The sequence below is a fragment of the Mauremys mutica genome, chromosome 8 (assembly GCF_020497125.1).
Source record: "Mauremys mutica isolate MM-2020 ecotype Southern chromosome 8, ASM2049712v1, whole genome shotgun sequence".
NCBI lineage: Eukaryota > Metazoa > Chordata > Testudines > Geoemydidae > Mauremys > Mauremys mutica.
The window spans coordinates 104,124,889-104,142,019 of record NC_059079.1 but is presented as its reverse complement, the minus strand read 5'-3'; the positions used below and the strand labels follow the sequence as shown (position 1 = coordinate 104,142,019).

General features: G+C 49.0%; 1 protein-coding gene and 1 long non-coding RNA gene across 6 annotated transcripts; one reads left to right on the top strand and one right to left on the bottom strand.

Moving 5' to 3' along the window:
- Positions 1 to 336: 336 nt before the first annotated feature.
- Positions 337 to 15,210, top strand: LOC123375746 (zinc-binding protein A33-like). 5 transcript variants are annotated; one of them, XM_045026985.1, is made up of 8 exons: positions 410 to 462; positions 1,285 to 1,442; positions 1,533 to 1,836; positions 3,186 to 3,281; positions 10,612 to 10,845; positions 12,160 to 12,179; positions 14,084 to 14,199; positions 14,341 to 15,210. In XM_045026985.1, exons 3-8 carry the CDS (start codon positions 1,564 to 1,566, stop codon positions 14,883 to 14,885), a joined length of 1,284 nt encoding a protein of 427 aa, XP_044882920.1. In that variant the 5' UTR covers positions 410 to 462; positions 1,285 to 1,442; positions 1,533 to 1,563; the 3' UTR covers positions 14,886 to 15,210. The 5 variants fall into 5 exon arrangements, with proteins under 5 accessions (XP_044882918.1, XP_044882921.1, XP_044882920.1 ...); XM_045026983.1 differs by lacking the exon at positions 1,285 to 1,442 and having other exon boundaries at positions 337 to 462; XM_045026986.1 differs by lacking the exon at positions 1,285 to 1,442 and having other exon boundaries at positions 359 to 462; positions 1,539 to 1,836.
- Positions 3,170 to 9,562, bottom strand: LOC123375747. Its single transcript, XR_006581574.1, has 3 exons — positions 9,425 to 9,562; positions 8,972 to 9,153; positions 3,170 to 3,493 (listed from the first exon to the last, which is right to left on the bottom strand). It is a non-coding gene; the product is annotated as an uncharacterized LOC123375747 (long non-coding RNA).
- Positions 15,211 to 17,131: the final 1,921 nt, after the last annotated feature.

Sequence of the window (17,131 nt, the reverse complement as noted above, 5' to 3'; positions counted from 1 at the left end):
AAGTCTGGCCCTCAGTGCACAGCTCCTCCAGGGACCCGGAGCCAGCCAGGGCTTTGGGACAGAGATCTCAAACTAGGGCAAGTTTGCAAAACACAGTCTGCGCGCCCTGCAAGGCGCTTTCCTGGCCTCTAATTAACCCTTAAGGTGTAAGGCTGGGTGGGCCCGGCGGTGTTGGCCAGGCCTGGGGTCCGGGGGGGGGGCGGGGCGCCACACCCCCTTGGGTAACACGGGGCCGCAGCGCGTGCCCCGCTGTCCCGCCCGTACGATTGGGCCTCCGGGGGGGCAGCCCGCTGGCCAATAGGCGACGGCGTGGCCTGCTCAGCTCTGCTCCGGTTGGTGCAGGCCGCTGTCACTCGCCGGGGAAGGCGGGTCGCTGAGAATGCGGAGCGGCGCTCGGCCGTTGTTCGCTTGTGACCTTTAGCCGACGGGAGCGGTGGGGAGGCGCCGCCTGAGCCCCGAGCAGTAAGGGAGGGGGCACCTATGGGGTGGGGGGAATGAAGGGGGCGGGGGCCAGTTGGGTGGACGGGGGCCGGCTGCGGGGTGGGGGGAACGAAGGGGGTGGGGCGGGGGCCAGCTGGGGGGGGGGGGAATGAAGGGGGCGGGGGCCACCTGTGGGGTGGGGGAATGAAGGGGGTGGGGCGGGGGCCAGCTGGGGGGGGGGGAAGGAAGGGGGCGGGGGCCAGCTGGGTGGGGGAATGAAGGGGGCGGGGGCCAGTTGTGGGGTCAGGGGTGGTGCAGGGGCCAGATGAGGGGAATGAAGGTGGGGCCAGATGGGGAGTAGGGGGAATGCAGCGGCTGGGGCTGGGGCCAGATTGGGGGAGGGAATCAAGGGGCTGGGTCCAGATGGGGGGTGGGGTGATCAAGGGGTTTGGGGGGGGCAGGTGGGGGGAACTAAGGGGTCAGGGGGCAGCTGTGGCAGGGCAGGAGCGTGCAAGACTTTAGGCGTGGTGGTGGTGGAGGGTATGCCAGGAGCCAGCTGTGCAAAGTGTGGGGGAGGTGGATATTTTCCATCCCTGTGGTTTCTGTTGGTGAGCACTTTCCTGTCCCCAACTGGAAATAAGGAGTGCACCCTACACAGCTGGAAGAGGGCCGCCCTGGACTCAGGGTTGCATCTCCTACTCCCAGCTTCTGTTAGAGCCATAGGGTTAATTACCCAAAACTAGCCTCTGAGAATTGTTGCTGAAGTTAAGGGAAGTGAAAGTAACTGACTCAGCCCAGCTTAAAGGAAAAGATCCCTTGCCTGGAGTTCACTGCACTGCAGTAAACTTAAACATGTCTCTTTAGAACCCATAGAGAGGACAGTGCACAGAGAGTTTGCAAATCACAGGGCCCATTCGTGGTTTCTGGGCACTTGTGCTGTAGCACAGAGTTCTGGCAATAAACCCTCTAACCAACTGGCCTGCTGATGTGTGGCCAAAGTACTGTGTGGAAAGAGTGTCAGGGTAGGTGTTGGAGAGTGTCCGATGTCCAGAGTATGTGGGCAGTGGAAAACGGGGGGCTGGATGTTTATTTCATTCTGACCTCTCTTTGAGATCCAGGAGCGTGCTGTGTGTGTGCATAGGAATGGCTGGCCGGAGTCAGGAGCAGAGTCTGAGGGAAGAGCTGACCTGTGCCATCTGCTATGAGCTTTTCAGTGACCCTGTCATGCTGGAATGCATGCACCATTTCTGCAGGGCATGCATCCAAGGCTACTGGGGCAGATGCCCCCGTGTGGCTTCCTGCCCCCAGTGCCGAAGGGAGTTCTCCAGCCGCACCTTTCGCCCCCACTATCTGGTATCTGGGGTGGTGGAGAAGGTGCGGAAGTGCAGCTCAGAGGACCACAAAAGAAAAATGCAGGTGAGTGGCTGTTGGCATGCTTATTTAGAATGCCTCAGATTTTACTGTGACTGATGCCAAGACACATGCCTCAGCCCAGCGTAGAACAGATATCTGACGTGTCTCTTACCCACCCACTTTTCTGAAGTAGGTTCATTCAACTGTGAAACCACCTGGGCAGAGCACAATGAAGACTCTCTCTGCTTCTCTTACTGACTGGTTCCCTATTCCTCTCTCTAGCATCTGGCAAGTTGCAGTCTGTAGTTTAGCTTTTGTGCTGTTGCTTCTCTTGCATTGCTCCCTTGTTGCTGCCTTGTGACATTGATCACACGTTGTTATTGTTTGTAACATGTAGGGGCCCCGATCCAGGATTAGGGATCCGTTATGTTAGGTGCTGTACAAACAAGTGATAAGAGACTCCTTGCCCCAGAGAGTTCAAAACAAACGTTAAACCCTATGCAAACTTATATCCCCAGCTCTTCTGTATGATGAGTCTGGAGTTTCTCCAACCCACTTGTTTCAAATGTGTGTAAGAAGTCAGCTTAGCTCGTGACCATACACCTCAGGTTGGTCGGTTGGTTGGTTTTGCCTTATGGGGAGTCTTGGATTTCAACAGCTGCTACTTGCCCTTCTAGAGTCAGTGCCATACATGTAGGCTGATCCACTATCAATCCATGGTACGCCCACATCTTGAATATCACATGCAGATGTGGTCGCCCCATCTCAAAAAAGATGCATTGGAATTGGAAAAGGTTCAAAAAAAGGCAATAAAAATGATTACGGGTATGAAATGGCTTCCATATCAGGAGAAATTAATAACACAGACTTTTCAGCCTGAAAAATTGATGACTAAGGGGGGAGATGATAGAGGTCTATAAAATCATGACTGGTGTGGAGAAAGTAAATAAGGAAGTGTTATTTACTCCTTCTCATAACACAAGAACTAGGGGTCACCAAATGAAATGAATAGGCAGCAAGTTTAAAACAAACAAAAGGAAGTATTTTTTTCACATAACGCACAGTCAGCTTGTGGAACTCCTTGCCAGAGGATGTTGTGAAGGCCAAGACTATAACAGGGTTCAAAAAAGATCTAGATAAGTTAATGGAGGATAAGTCCATCAATGGCTATTAGCCAGGATCGGCATGAATGATGTCCCTAGCCTCTGTTTGCCAGAAGCTGGGAATGGGGGACAGGGGATGGATCACTTGATGATTACCTGTTGTGCTTATTCCCTCTAAAGCACCTTGCATTGGCCACTGTCGGAAGACAGGATACTGGGCTAGATGGACCTTTGGTCTGACCCAGTATGGCCATTCTTATGTAAAACAGCAGAGTAGTGAAATGGTCTCCTTTTATTTTTCCTTCTTAGAAACATCTTGAAAATGCGCTGCGAGCTCACCAGAGAGAGATGGAGAACTTTGTGCAAATGAAGCACACAGCAGAGGAGGATATTTGCAGTCTGACGGTAATACCAATTCTCCCAGCTACACTCATGTAGGCTCCGTGGCAATGCCATTCACTTGGATAAGGGAAGACTGGGAGGTTACTGGTAGAGGAGGTGCACACCCAAGAGCCCCCTGTAATAATATACTGGCCCTACCCTTTACACTGCTGCTGCTACAAGCTTGCCTGCAGGGTGAGTAAGGATCAGGCAGGATATAATCAGAGCTCTTCTACCTGGAGAAAAGAATAAAAATGGAATATTATCAAAAGCTGAGTTATCTGGGTCCTTGAACAACCTGACCAATAAGCAGGCTCACAGCAAATACCTACCATCACTGTCGTCTTATGCCAAGTATCTTTTTTAGACTGTGGGCAAAAGATTAAAACCAGCAAAGTAAAAACACTGCAAAGACAACAAAAAAACAGCTCCTCAATCAAGGCAACGATCAATCTGCTGAGATGCCTTTGCAGAAGAGAAGATGAATAATTGTAATCGCAGTGCTTAAAGAGATAGCCGTAGGGTAATTACAGAGGAGTGTACAACGCCACCTAAAGGCTCCTGAACCTTAGTAAAATACATCAGAGCTTTTCCTCAGCAGTGCTACCTCTTGAGCCAATGGATCTGTCAGATTTCCCTAAGCCACGTGATAAAGTTTAATTTGGAGCATACCTTTATAGCTGCATATAATAGCTCATTGGATGACAATTAGCAGTGTCTGTGTGTCTAGCTCTTGTGGCTTTAGTCAAGATTGCCAATTTTTTATATATATGTATATTGTGTGTGTGTGTACACACACACACGTGTTTTCAGAGGCCAAACGAGAGTTACCTAGGGATCCTGAATGAAGTTTGTCATTCACAAACCAGAAAGATATTACCCACTTAACCTTCAGAGAATGTTTCCAGAAAAGAGGCATTAAGTACTTGTTAACACAGGCAATTACTGGATTCTGATAAATTGGTGCACCAAAGCTTAGACAGGGTTCAGATTGCTCAGTGCATGATAAAAGATGACATCTGGGCTAGGCTGATGAGCAGTTGCTAGTTCTGGAGGGTTTCCAGACTGTGGGGTTTTTTTTGTTTTTTTTTTTAACTGAAAAAGCACTGATGTGACCACAAAATCAGTCAGATCCCAGGTCTGTTTCCATGACAGAGCAGTTAGGTTAATAACCAAATTTAAATATTCCTATCATTGTAGAGCTAACGTGGTCCCTATAAATGCACTATAGTTCAGATTCACTCTTAGAACATTAGGGACCCAAATACTCTTTTCTGAATTTTCTCAAAGTCAAGTTAAACGTTGTGACACAGGCTGACTCACCAAATTACTATAGATAAACCCCAAAGTAATAGTGGCTGCAGTATAATTACACTTAACTTTTGGAAGAGAAAAGGTACCAAAAAATAGCACAGTGACAATAAACTTCAGAAAGGAAAAAATCAGAGAAAGCTGGCTAAGAAGGCCCTTCAGAAGTAAGGAAATTAAAATTCTTGGATTTAGTATTGAGCTTACCAGAACAAAACTGCAAAGGGCATAAATACACCAAAAATAAAAATGAAGCAGGAAGACAAGAAATAAATTAGTATGGCTTAATGGCAGGGCTGAGCCAGTTATCCAACCCAAACAGGTATCCTTTCGAAAATGGAAATCCATTCCTAGTGAAGCTGATAGAAGGGAACATAAACCACAGCAGTTGATGATATGTAAGAAAGAAATTAGGAGGGTAAGATGGCATTGCAAGAACAAATGGCCAAAATGATAAGACCAAATTGCAAATTCTTTAAGTGTAACAGAAGCAGGAAGCCAGCAAGAGAGTCAGTAGGTTTGTTAAATCAATTAAAAAGGATATGGGCAATGCAGAAACAGAACATTTCTTCTTTCCATCGGTCTTCACCACAGAGAATATTTGGGAGATACTGACTGCCTGACAAGAGTAGGTATGAGGTGCTCTCAGAGACTGAGGTGTCAAGAGAAGATGCTGGAACCAATTGAGAAATTGAATGCAAAAGTCACTAGGAATGGATGGTTGCATCCAAGAGCTCTGAAAGAATATGAGAATGAAATTGCTGAGCTGCTAAGAAAACTCTTCAATCTCTCATTAAAATCAGCTGCTATCCTGGAGGCTAGCAAGTGTGTCTGTTTCTTAACTTCATTGGTCTAACTCCCAGGGTGAGCCTAGGAGTTATTGTAAACTTCATTTTAATAGCAGGGAAATTATTGGTTGAGACCGTAAATAAAGATAGTTATAAACATTTGATTAATATGGTATGATGGGAATAAACAAAATACAGCTTCTGAAAAGGGATGTGTTTCAAGTCAGCTAGAATTTCTTGAGCTTGTCAATAAAATATGAGCCAAGGAGGGCTAATTGATACAAACTTTCAAAAGCCTATGACAGATTCCTTCCCAACAGGCTAGCAAGAAAACTAAGTGGTTATGGTTACATAGATTGTAAGCTCTCTGGTGCAGGAACCATCTTTTTTGTGTCTTTGTACAATGCCTAGTGCAATGGGATCCTGGTTACGGTGACCAGATGTCCCGTGTAGCTTTGCCTTATATAGGCACCTATCACCCCCCACCCCCATCCTGATTTTTCACACTTGCTGTCTGGTCACCCTAATCCTGGTTCGTGACTAGAGATCCTAGGTGCTAGAACAATACAAATAATAATGGAGTGAGAGGAAAAGTACTGCTGTGACTAAAAACTGGCTAAGAGTCAGACAGCAAAGGAGTAGGAACAAATGACCAATTTGCGTTGTGGTGAGAGATGAGCAGTGGGGGTGCCCGAAGGGTCCAGCCTAGGACCAGTGCTGTTTTATATGTTAGCAGTTTGGAAAAGGGGGTGAGCAGTGAGGTAGCAAAGCCTGTGGTTGACATAAAATTATGTAAATCAGAGGAGATGAAAGAGCTTCAAAGGAACCCAGGCAACCCATGTGAACAAGCCACATGATGGCAGATGATATTCAGTGTTGACAAATGCAGGTTAGCCATAATTGCACAATGGAAGCAATAATTTGGATTCTGAATTAGTTGTAATTACTCAGGGAAAAAGCTGCAGGGCTCATTATGGACCTCCCAGTGAAAGCTGCCATTCAGTCTGCTGCAGCAGACAAACGAAATAATGGAGGCAAGAATAATACTGACTATTGTGATGCTGTTATAAATCAACAGTGTGTTCTCATGTGGAATACTTCATTCGGTTCTGGTCACCTCATCTGAAAAGAGATACAGCAGAACTAGAAGGGCAGGGGAGTTCAGAGACCGGCAAGGAAAACAACTAGGGGCCAGGAGAGATTGAAAACGTAGAGCTGTTTAAAGGAGCTCGGGGATAGCGAGAGATACATACCCAATGCTATAAAGAAGGTAAATAGAATGCATCCATTTACCCCTTCTCATCAGACAAGAACAAGTGCATGTTCGGTGAAGCTCAATGGTAGTATGTTTAACACTGACAAAAAACAATGTCTTACCTGACATGTAATTAACCTGTAGAATTAATTGTGCACACATCTGTCTCTGAGTTACCATTTCAAATGCAGAAGCCCAGAGCCACACTGGGGCTCAAGACCTCAGACTAGGGATAAAATTTTCAAAGGCTCCAAAGTGACTTATGAGACCAACTCACATTTTCCAAGTTTAATTTTGGGACTTAGGCTCCTAAATCACTTAGGCCCTCTCAAAAATGTTAACCTAGACTAGAATTTAAGACCTGTAAGTTGATTAATAGGCAGCAGGTTTAAAACAAACAGAAGGACGTATTTTTTCACACAATGCACGGTCAACCTGTGGAACTCCTTGCCAGAGGATGTTGTGAAGGCCAGGACTATTACAGGGTTCAAAAAAGATCTCGATAAGTTCATGGAGGATAGGTCCATCAATGGCTATTAGCCAGGATGGGCAGGGATGATGTCCCTAGCCTCTGTTTGCCAGAAGCTGGGGATGTGCAATGGGATGGATCACTTGATGATGACCTTTTCTGTTCATTCCCTCTGGGGCACCTGACATTGGACACTATCGGAAGACAGGATACTGGGCTAGATGGACCTTTGGTCTGACCCAGTAGGGACGTTCTTATTACTCCCAGATTGTTGTCAAAGCAATTCAGACGAGGTAATTGAGTTCAAAGAGGTAATTTGAAAAGCTTAGTTCAGTGACTTTACTTCTGACCTTAGTGGCATCCACATGGTCCCAAAGCAGGGTTCCAGCAGTGCCTCTAGCAGGGAAGGCTGGGGGAAGACTTCCCTTCTGTCCTCCCTCTGGCTATATTACATTGCAAGAGTATTTAATTAGAGAAATCAAAGGCAGCTGTGTTGTGCCCCTCCCCGTGCCACCTACTGCTCGTTCGGAGTCTTAATCCAAAGAGCCACTCAGTGTAGAATAAGGCCTGCTGTACACCTAAAATGAAGGTCAACCTAGCAACATTGCTCAGGGCTGTGAAAAAAATGTGCACTCTGTGCAACCTAGTTAGGTCAACCTAACCCCTACTGTAGAAGCATCTAGGTTGATGGAATAATTCTTCCGTTGATCTAGCTACCGCCTCTCGAGGGATGCATTAACAGAAAAAACCTTCCATCACTGTAGCAGATGTCTACATTACAATGATGTAGCTGCAGCAGTGCCACTGTTACACCTGCAGTGTAGACATAGCCTAAATGTCTGCCTGCAGCAAAGCTGTGTGTCCTGCAAGCTAAAGTCAGCTGGTGCAGAAAACAAATGCTAATTGGTGGTGCTGTAACAGTGTACTAAATTTCTTTGGAGAAAATAATCTCCTTGTTAAAAGTTCTGTAAAGGCAGGACAGGGGTGGCACTGAGAATACCATCCTTATGGAACCCACTTACCATTTAGGCTTCAGGCCTACTCTACCTGGACACATTCACTTTAATGTACCTTATCCTTCAGGGCCCAGTGTGCTGATTTCACAGGAGAGTCTGCAGCTTTGGTCGAGCTCTTCTGCATCCCAAAATGTAAAAATAATAATCTCTGGGGGTCTGAGCAAGTCACTGGCTGGGGGTTGCGGATTAGACCTCTGCCAGGGAGCCGGCAAAATGCTCAGCAACGGCCTGGTGGCTGGTGTGCCATGACCACTGCTTATCACACTGGCCGTAATTGTCTCACTGTTACCTAGTGCCTGTTTGTATCCACCTGCTATATTTCATGACGTGCTTGCACAGTAAGTGTGATGGGTTGCCCCCCTTTAAGGTGCCACCTGATGTACTGGGATACCCCTGAGCCTGCCTGTTCCGCCAGCCTGGGCCCCTTTACTCTGTCTTGTTGAGTCAGGCTCTTAACCCTTCTCTAGCTCGTATGCAGGCAGAGCTAACCCAGCTGCAGAAAGACACAGACACTGAGATCAGCTCTGGGAAGACTCAGCTTAAGGGACTTGCCCCAGCACTCAGGTGCCCACCTCCCTTGGAGTGCAGACCCAAAGGTATATTGTCTTGCACTGTGTAGAAAGATCTGCACAGTGCAAACTCATAAAAATTCACCCTCTCCCTCAATGGGAAGAGAGATATATACAGCTTCTTACACCCCCCCTCACCATTATGAATTGCACAAACTGGGTTATGTTATAAACCAGAAATAAAGACAGATTGTAAGTAATTATAAGGGATAGCAAACAGAACCAAGCAGATTACTGAGCAAATAAAACAAAAAATGCATATTAAGCTTAAGATCTTAAAGAGACAGGTTTCAAGAAGTAATTTCTCACCCTAAATGTTATTTTAGGCAAGTTGCAGAGTTTCTGTAGCTTAGAGTTCCAATTATTTCTTCTTACAGTCTGGACCCCTGTCTCAGTCTGGACTCACCCCTGCCTTTCCCCTCAGGTTAGTTCCTTTGTCCCTCCAGGAACTTTCAGCAGCTTTTCTTCTTGGGTAGGCAGTGTTGGAGAATCTAGATCAGGGGTCACAAGGTTATTTCATGGGGGAGTCGCAAGCTGTCAGCCTCCACCCCAAACCCTGCTTTCCTCCAGCATTTATAATGGTGTTAAACAAAAACCACTTTTTTATATATTTATAAGGGGGGGGGTCGCACTTAGAGGCTTGCTATATACAGAAGTTTGAGAACCACTGGTCTAGATTAACCCCCTCCCCAGACTTAAAAAAGATTTATCTAAGGCAGGAAACCTTTGTTTGATTCCCATCTGCCTACAGTGGAAAAGTACCAGCAGTGTCCAAGGTGGTATTTTGCATTAGGTGGCAAGACCACCTGACCTGGTAGTGTCATAGCTACATCCCAGGATGCCTCTCAGGAAGGAGAGAGATTAGTATCTTCACAGTGTTGTTGTTTCTTCCTAATGGCCCATCAAGGCTGTGATGGCCGGTTGTCTGAAGGGTGTCTCCCAAAGACACACACAATTGTAATTGTTACATAGTCAGTATTCCTAACTTTAGATACAGAAATGATGCATGCATACAAATTGGATAATCACATTCAGTAGATCATAGCCTTTCCACTGATACCTTACAAGACCCATCTTGCATAAAGTATATCTTAGGCCATATTCATATCATAGCCATATTTCTATGAAGAATATTGGGTATAATGTCACAGTAAAGCACTTTAGGGCAGGGACTGTGTTTGCTACTGCTTGATGGTGGTACACAGTTCTGTGACCGGGGCCTCTCTAGGCATTAACATTTAATATCACAGAGATGTCAATAAAATCGCTGGGTACGGTCTTACTGAAACAGCATTTATCTCTTTTCGTTGTATTTTTAGTCTTGTTATTGGGAATGGCTAAAAGCAGCAGTTGCAGGACCAAACAATCCATATGAAAAGCAGGGGCATCCTTGAGCCACTCTGTCTAAGCAGGTGAAATTAGCCCCTTTGGATGCTGTTCCACTTTCACTGATCCTCAAAGCCCATCCCCAAGTTGCCCAGAAGTGTATAACAGCCACAAAGAGAACTTGGACTCACGCGACCATTTCAATCAGTAGCTGGTGTGTTACTGTTACCATAGAATCGTGTTGCAAACGTTGTTCGTACAGGTAGCAAGTCTTAGCTGTGTGAGCAGAAGCTGTACGTCAGTGGGATCACATCAGTATGATGCTCAGAAGTGGTTTTAATTAAATCTGGAGTGGCAGACTTAGAGGGGAAAAATCATTAGAAAAGGAATTGACAGTAGCCTTCCAGACTCGTCACTGTGTGCGTGTGTGCATATATATAAACCAGGTGTGTGTATCTGCTTAAAAGTACCCCAGTCATTGCTCCCCTGTGGATCAAAAGCCCTTCATTTTTATTTTTATCTCCCGTCCTCTGCCCCATAGTTTTGGAGATTTCTGAAACCCTATAGGAACTCACCCTGCAACCCTTTTCACTGTGTCTTCTATGGCATTTGCCTCTGCTCAGAAAGTCTCTGGGGAGCTGAACTCTAAGATTCGGGCAGAATTTGAGCGACTTCATCAAATCCTGGAGGAAAAGGAGAGAGTTGTGTTAATGGAGCTGGCCAAAGAGGAGGAGCAGTTATTGTTGAAGCTGCGTGGGGACATCATGCAGCTGGAGGAGGGGATCTCAGAGCTGGGAAAGAACATGGAGCACATACAGGAAATCCTGACCAAGACAGGAGACTCATTACTGCTGGAGGTGAGATTGCTCGGCCAGCTCTTAACACGTTGAGGCTTGGGGAGGAGGGCGAAGGATGTTAGCAGGATGCTGACACATGGTGGGGAGAGCTCAAAATCTGAATCGAGAAGTTGGAGAGCAGCAGAAGAAACTGTATTGTGCTGTAGGCCTGCCCAGGACTCTAGGCGTACACATCTGAAAGGGAAGCAGCAAGGCAGGGCAAGAGCTACAGTCCAAAATTGGGATCCACAGATCCTGGGTGGTCTAGAGCTCTTGCTGTAGTCCCTGCAAAGCTGTCTGGTCAAGGGGTGACCTCCCTCTCTTTCCATCTGCTAAATGACATCATAGGAACATTAAAATACGTTTGAATGCAAAAGGAGCAGTGGTGCAGCACTAAGCATCATTGTGAGATGGATCTGCCAAGGCTCATGTTGTAAGAAATCACCTCCATCATTGCTCTTGGCAACTGTGAATAGCTGGCACGCGAGGTGAGTGAGCGAGCTGCCGCTGGGAAAGTGTGTGTTTGACCCCATGGAGTGCCACTGAAGCACACTTACGTGCCCTGTCCCCCTGGGCAGCTATGCCCCCCACCCCTCCCTGTTGTGTGTGGCAAGATCTCCAAGTTAGTAGCTGGAAGGGGAAAGGGCAAATCCTTGGCACTGTTGTCTTGGCAGAAGCTTAGGTTGAAAACAGACTGGCAAGTGCAGGAGAGGGTGAGAAGAGGTTGACTCCTGTACTGGAAGAGGGATGAGGAGCTCCAGATAATGAAGGCAGGCTCTGGTGGCTTCAGGTAGGTAAAGGTACACTCAGTGTATTTAATAATAAAGCACGTGCCTTTACCTGCCTCAGCTTCCTAGAGCCAGCTGTATCCTTTGGAGCCCATCTGTGTAATCATGCTTAATCTTTCTTCCCATCTCAATCATTTTAAAAATCATCTGAGTAGAAGGAAATCAGTCCCAAACAGGCGAGTGAAAGTATACAGGGGAAGGGGAGAGAGAGAGGCTGTTCTTGAGCGAGTGAAACCTCTCTTGAGACTCACTATTACAGAGACAGCTGCAATTTTGTGTCTCACTCCCACTCTTCTGGATCTTATTCTCAGTCCCTTGGACTGAGGCATCTTAGATGTGTTCAGAGTCGTCGTCCTCAGCCCCTAGCCCTCCAAAACACCCTTGGTTTATATACACAGTGTCCATCCCCTGTTGGGGTCCAGTTGGACTGGTGTGTTTATCTTCTCTGTGTTCGAATGTGGTGGCAGGAAAGAGGGTAGTTAATTTATTTGTGCAGCTGTACGAATTAAGGATGGTGATTGTTAATTTTCTCTGCCTTTCATTGCAGGTGGAGAGCGTGGCTATCAGGTACGTGTCTGGAATTAAACAAGCTGTTTCCCTTTTCATGAGGCTTTTATCTCCTCTCCTTGGCTGGGGACAGTGGGAAGAGAGGGGTTATCGTTTCAGTTTTGAAAGCATTGCTAATTGTCTAGCATGCCATTGGCATGGAGCCAGGCGAGGGGAGAAGGATCCGTCCCCCAGTGAGCATCAGATGCTCTCATGTAGAAGTGCTGGGCTTCTGGGCTAGGTTCAGTGGAAGCGTGGGCTATAATGGAAATGGGAAAACGGAGTTGCAGGTGCGTACAATGAGCATGAATTACACATCAGGGAAGAGTGGAGAACTGTTACATCAAATAACGGTGTACAAGCTAAACGGGGGCCGAGTGTGATGAATATGGAAGTGTTGGTAATGTTTGTATTTGTATGCACGCCCCTGTTGTCTCTGTCTTTTATGCTGCCGTACACTGACTGCAAAGGGAAGGGATGAGGTGTTGGACTCGGGTAGCCACTTGGCTGGAGACCAGAGTCATTAACAAACTGAATAGAGGCTACTTGTGTGAATGGAGGATCCGGAACAGACAATGGAGACATTCACACCCAGTGACCAAAAGCCAAGAGGAAGGATGATTTCCCCCCACTTTTCTGCCAAGAAGCAGAGCAAAGGCCCCCGAGCGGGAGAACCAGGGGAAAGGTGTGAAGAGCTGAGCTCCCAGAGACACAGCAGCCAAGGGGCAGAGACAGAGAGCGCAGACAAAAGATGGTTACTACAGCAGCATGGCCTATGGGAGCCCTGGCACTGGCCAGTCTGAATTCTGGCTTAACCTTTGCTTCCCTGTGGTGACCCACGGACTTTGAGATTCTGGAGGTCAGGAGACTAATAAATTGTTACCTTGTTTTGAAAAGGCTGCCTGGTGTCCCCGCAAATGCTCACTAGAGCATTGCACCCTGAAGGGGTAAAGGACAGGCCTCCCACTGGAGTCTGGCTTGACGGGACTTGCGGCAGGAAGCCATAGAGAGGGCTCCTGAAGACCCAGTGTCAGAGTCCTGGAGGCCACGGGGCTGCCCCTGTGGCACCCTAACGGGATCACTCCAAGGGACTGGGTACAGGCTGGGACATAGATGACCCTTTGAATCCGTGACATCCTGTTCAGCTGATTTTACTGTTTTCCTCTCTGCCCACTTGGGACCAGCCTTTCAGTGCCTGGCATAGCTCAGAGGAGAGGGGCCAGGTGCAAAATTGAACTTGAGCCACCTGGGCTGCTCTCAGATCCTGGCTCACCCCCAAGGCACAACTTAGAGCAACCTTCGGGCAGGTCTGAAATTGTGCCAGCTGCCACTGGCCCCAAGGGAGCATTTGTGCCCCTTTTCCCCCATTCCTTGCACTGTGGGTTGGGGGGAGGGAGAGGAGCTGCTCAGCAGGAGGGTGATTCTGGATGCTTTGCACTGTCAGAGTGGGGCTGAGAACATGGTCAGTGGTGTGTAAGTCGTGCTCATTTTGCATATCTGCAGAATGGTGAATCTGTGCATGTTGCTCTGCTTTACCAGCCACAACACCGTGTCCGTCTCTGCTGAATTTGGCCCAAGGCTTCTGGGGGGCTTACACCTTCCTTCTCCAGGGCATTTCAGCCAGTAGGGGAGCAGGGAGACAGGACAGCAGCGTGTCTCAGCTCGGAGGTTACTCTGTATCTACTAACCACTCTGCCCTCAGAGTGACTTCCTGTTTGATCTCCTTGGCAGGATGTAACCACCTCCCTGATCTTTCGTTGTGTACCCTGCCCCGCTACGTCCATTTGCTCTGGTCCCTTGCCTCCCGCAAAGGCCTCGCTTCTAAAACACCCCCAGTCCAAGTGGGCTTTTACTAATGGCTTTGTAAAAACAACTGGCTCCTTGTCTGGACCCTGCCTCACTCTTGCCCCCTCTTGCTCGCCCAGGCCCCCGGTGCATGTGGAGGCACAGCCCGCCCTGGACATAGAGTGCCACAGAGACCGGTACAGCGGCCCCCTGCAATACATCTTCTGGAGACAAATGCTCCAGTCAATCCACCCTGGTGAGTGTGACGCAGCGCTGGGTCCTCAGGGTGGAAATGTCTGGGTGGGGAGGTGGCCAGAGGAGGAGCGCCTGGGGAGGGGACGTCGCCTAGACTGAAAAACATCGAGCAAAGCCCTGACAAATGCTAACTCTGTTATAGCTCCTGCCCCGCTGACATTTGACCCCGAATCAGCCCACCCTAACCTCATCCTCTCCAAAGACCTGACGGCAGTGACTGAGAGCGACAGGCGCCAGCCTGTCTGCAGCAGCCCCAAGCGTTTCCAGCAGTGTGTGAACGTCCTGGGCTCCGAGACCTTTGACAGCGGGAGCCACTACTGGGAGGTCTGGGTGGGCAGCAAGACCAAGTGGGACCTGGGGGTGGCAGCGGAGTCCGTGGACCGGGCAGCCAAGGTCAAGCTGTGCCCTGAGAATGGTTACTGGGCCCTTCGTCTGAGGAACGGGACGGAGTATTGGGCCACTGCCACCCCGTGGGTGCGCCTTGCCCCGAGGAGCTGTCTCCGGAAGGTGGGGGTCCTTCTGAGCTGCAAAGAGGGGACGGTGGCGTTCTACAACGCCGAAGACATGACCCACCTCTTCACCTTCCACCAGGCCGCCGCGCGCAGGTTCTGCCCCTTCTTCAGCACTTGCTTCAGCGACGGCAAGCTAAACGTGGAGCCCATGAGAATCTGCCACCTGACTCTGTAAGGGGCGGGGGGGCAGGCAGCCTCCCAGGAAGCCACGCAGATACCAAAGAGACAACACAGGGCTCTGGGAGCCAATGTTGCTTTCTGGCTTGGCTGTAGCTGCTGCTGCTTGGACTGTCCCTGGAATAGGAATCGCCTGCTAGAACCGCTCAATTGGCTCCCCCCTGCACTAGTGCCTGGCCATTTACTGTTTGAGCGAATGTAGCAAAGGTGTGTGGACTCTGGTCAGTCTAACCTGTCAATCCCAAGCCTCTAGGGCAGAGTCAAGGAGAGTCTCTCCATTTGTGGCTTTACCCTGTGGGGAGAGAAGAAGTGACTGAATCTTAGTTCCCAGTATTTTGTCTTCTGTTCCCTGCCTTGGCACAGGGGCGAGGGGGTCCTGGACTCGCAGCTCAGCTTGAGCCATAGCATATTGTGCCCTGAGGTTTCTCCAGCCTTCCTCCAGCAAAGAGATGATTCATCTCACTGCTTTATGGGCCTCAGAGCAGCCTCGTGCAGCATCCAGTGACACTGAGGTGAACACAGCCTCCTCTCAGCAGCCGCTTTGGTACAGACTGTGAGAAGATTCAAAGGAAACTAGGCAACCTAAGTGAACAAGCAGGAATTGCACAATGGAAGCAATGATTTGGATTCTGTATTAGTTGTAATCACTCAGGAAAAGGCCATGAGACTCATTAGGGACTACTCAAACAGCTGGCTTCAGAGGGCTCCCGCCTTTCTGGGACTAGAACAAGCAGGTAGAAGTCAGGTGGTAAATTCTAGGGAGCTCCTGGTCAGTGGGTAGGCGCCTGTTGCATGGTGGGAATTGCATCTTCATGACACAGTGGACAGTGCTGGCTGTGAGTGGAACAAGCATGGGGGCAGGGGATGGATCTTCAGTGACTTACTGAGATTTTGCTTCTCTTACTCTATGAATTTGATCTGTGAAGTGGACACTGCTTATCCTAGTGGGAAGCATTTAGGTGCCAGCTTGTTGGGGTGTTACAAGCCCTGAGGAGCCAATGGAGAGGAAGGAGAGCTGTAGCCTTACTGACCTTCTCTGCCACCCCCCTACTTTCTCTGCACAAACGGTGTGGCCTTTAACAGCCCTGCACTTCTGCCACTAGAGACAAGGTGGGGGGCTCAGTCCTCCCTTTCCTGCCCGTGAGCAGAGGGCTGTCCCACCCAGTGCTGGGAGTATAACCAGGCAGTCTCAGGGACTCTCTAGACAGCAGGGTAGAGAGTCTGGAACCTCCTGAATGCAAAACTCTTGGGAGGAGGAAGGCAATTCAGGGGCCAAGGGGCGTCTGCTATTATTACACATCGAACTCGCCTTCCCATGTCATCAGGCTGAGCGGTGTGTGTTTGGGTCTCGGATTGCTCGGCACTACAGCCACTGTCTTTCCCTGCGCCCCTAGCGGAGAGGGGAGTTGAGCCGATGTGGAAGCACCTCTTGTGACCACTGCCGCTCTGGGTAGTTGCCTCCCCCTCACGCCTCCTGGCAGAAGTCAAGTCTTCTCCAGTGCTGCTCCGGAGACTATTGGGGGAGGCAGGTTTCTGATCTGTTTAGATTGTAAGCTCTTTGGAGCAGGAGCAGTCTTTTTGTTCTCTGTGTGTACAGCCCCCAGCACCTGCAGCTCTCACTGAAGTCAGTCAGAGGTGAGACCGCAGCAGCTCCCAGGGGGCACTCAGCGCCTTGCAGTATGGAGCTCTGTGGCTGCTGGCAGAGAGGTTTGTTTGGGGGGTTTAGGGAGACAGAGCTGCCCTAGCGCCGCAGTGTTGGTGCTGCAAGTCAGGCGCACTGGCAGTGATGGGGGGTGGGTGGGGAGGGGCTGGGGCTTGAGTGGCAGGAGTGCTGAAGATCAGACTTGCGATACGTTGGCACAGATGGAGGAGGGACCCGAGGGCTGGAGTAGCAGGCTGCTGGAGGTGAAGGTTGGCATGCATTGGCAGAGCTGCGTGAGAACTTTCATGGTGCCAGCTTGCCCTGTGCCGTGTGATCATCTATTCAATGCTGGGATCTTAAAATTCATGTAATCTTAAAATCTCCTGCTACACAATCCTCAGCAGGAATGTCTTCGTTCTGCAGCCAGCACTTCTGATCCCCAGCCCGTGCTCCACTCTCACATCAGTGCTTGAGCACTCGGTAAACTGGCCTTTCATCTAGTGCTGATGCTTGAAGAATTTCTTAATCCCAGCTGTGGAATTTCCTTCACTTGAAGTTTGTTTCCTCAGAGGATACGAGGGAGGGGTTCCTGCTCCTGCTCC

Excerpts from the sequence above, each read along its gene's own strand:
- LOC123375746 (XM_045026983.1), top strand. The coding sequence starts at position 1,564 with ATGGCTGGCCGGAGTCAGGAGCAGAGTCTGAGGGAAGAGCTGACCTGT. Across the intron at positions 3,282-10,611 it reads AGGATATTTGCAGTCTGACG|AAAGTCTCTGGGGAGCTGAA; the intron begins GTAATACCAATT and ends GCCTCTGCTCAG. Across the intron at positions 14,200-14,340 it reads GCTCCAGTCAATCCACCCTG|CTCCTGCCCCGCTGACATTT; the intron begins GTGAGTGTGACG and ends ACTCTGTTATAG.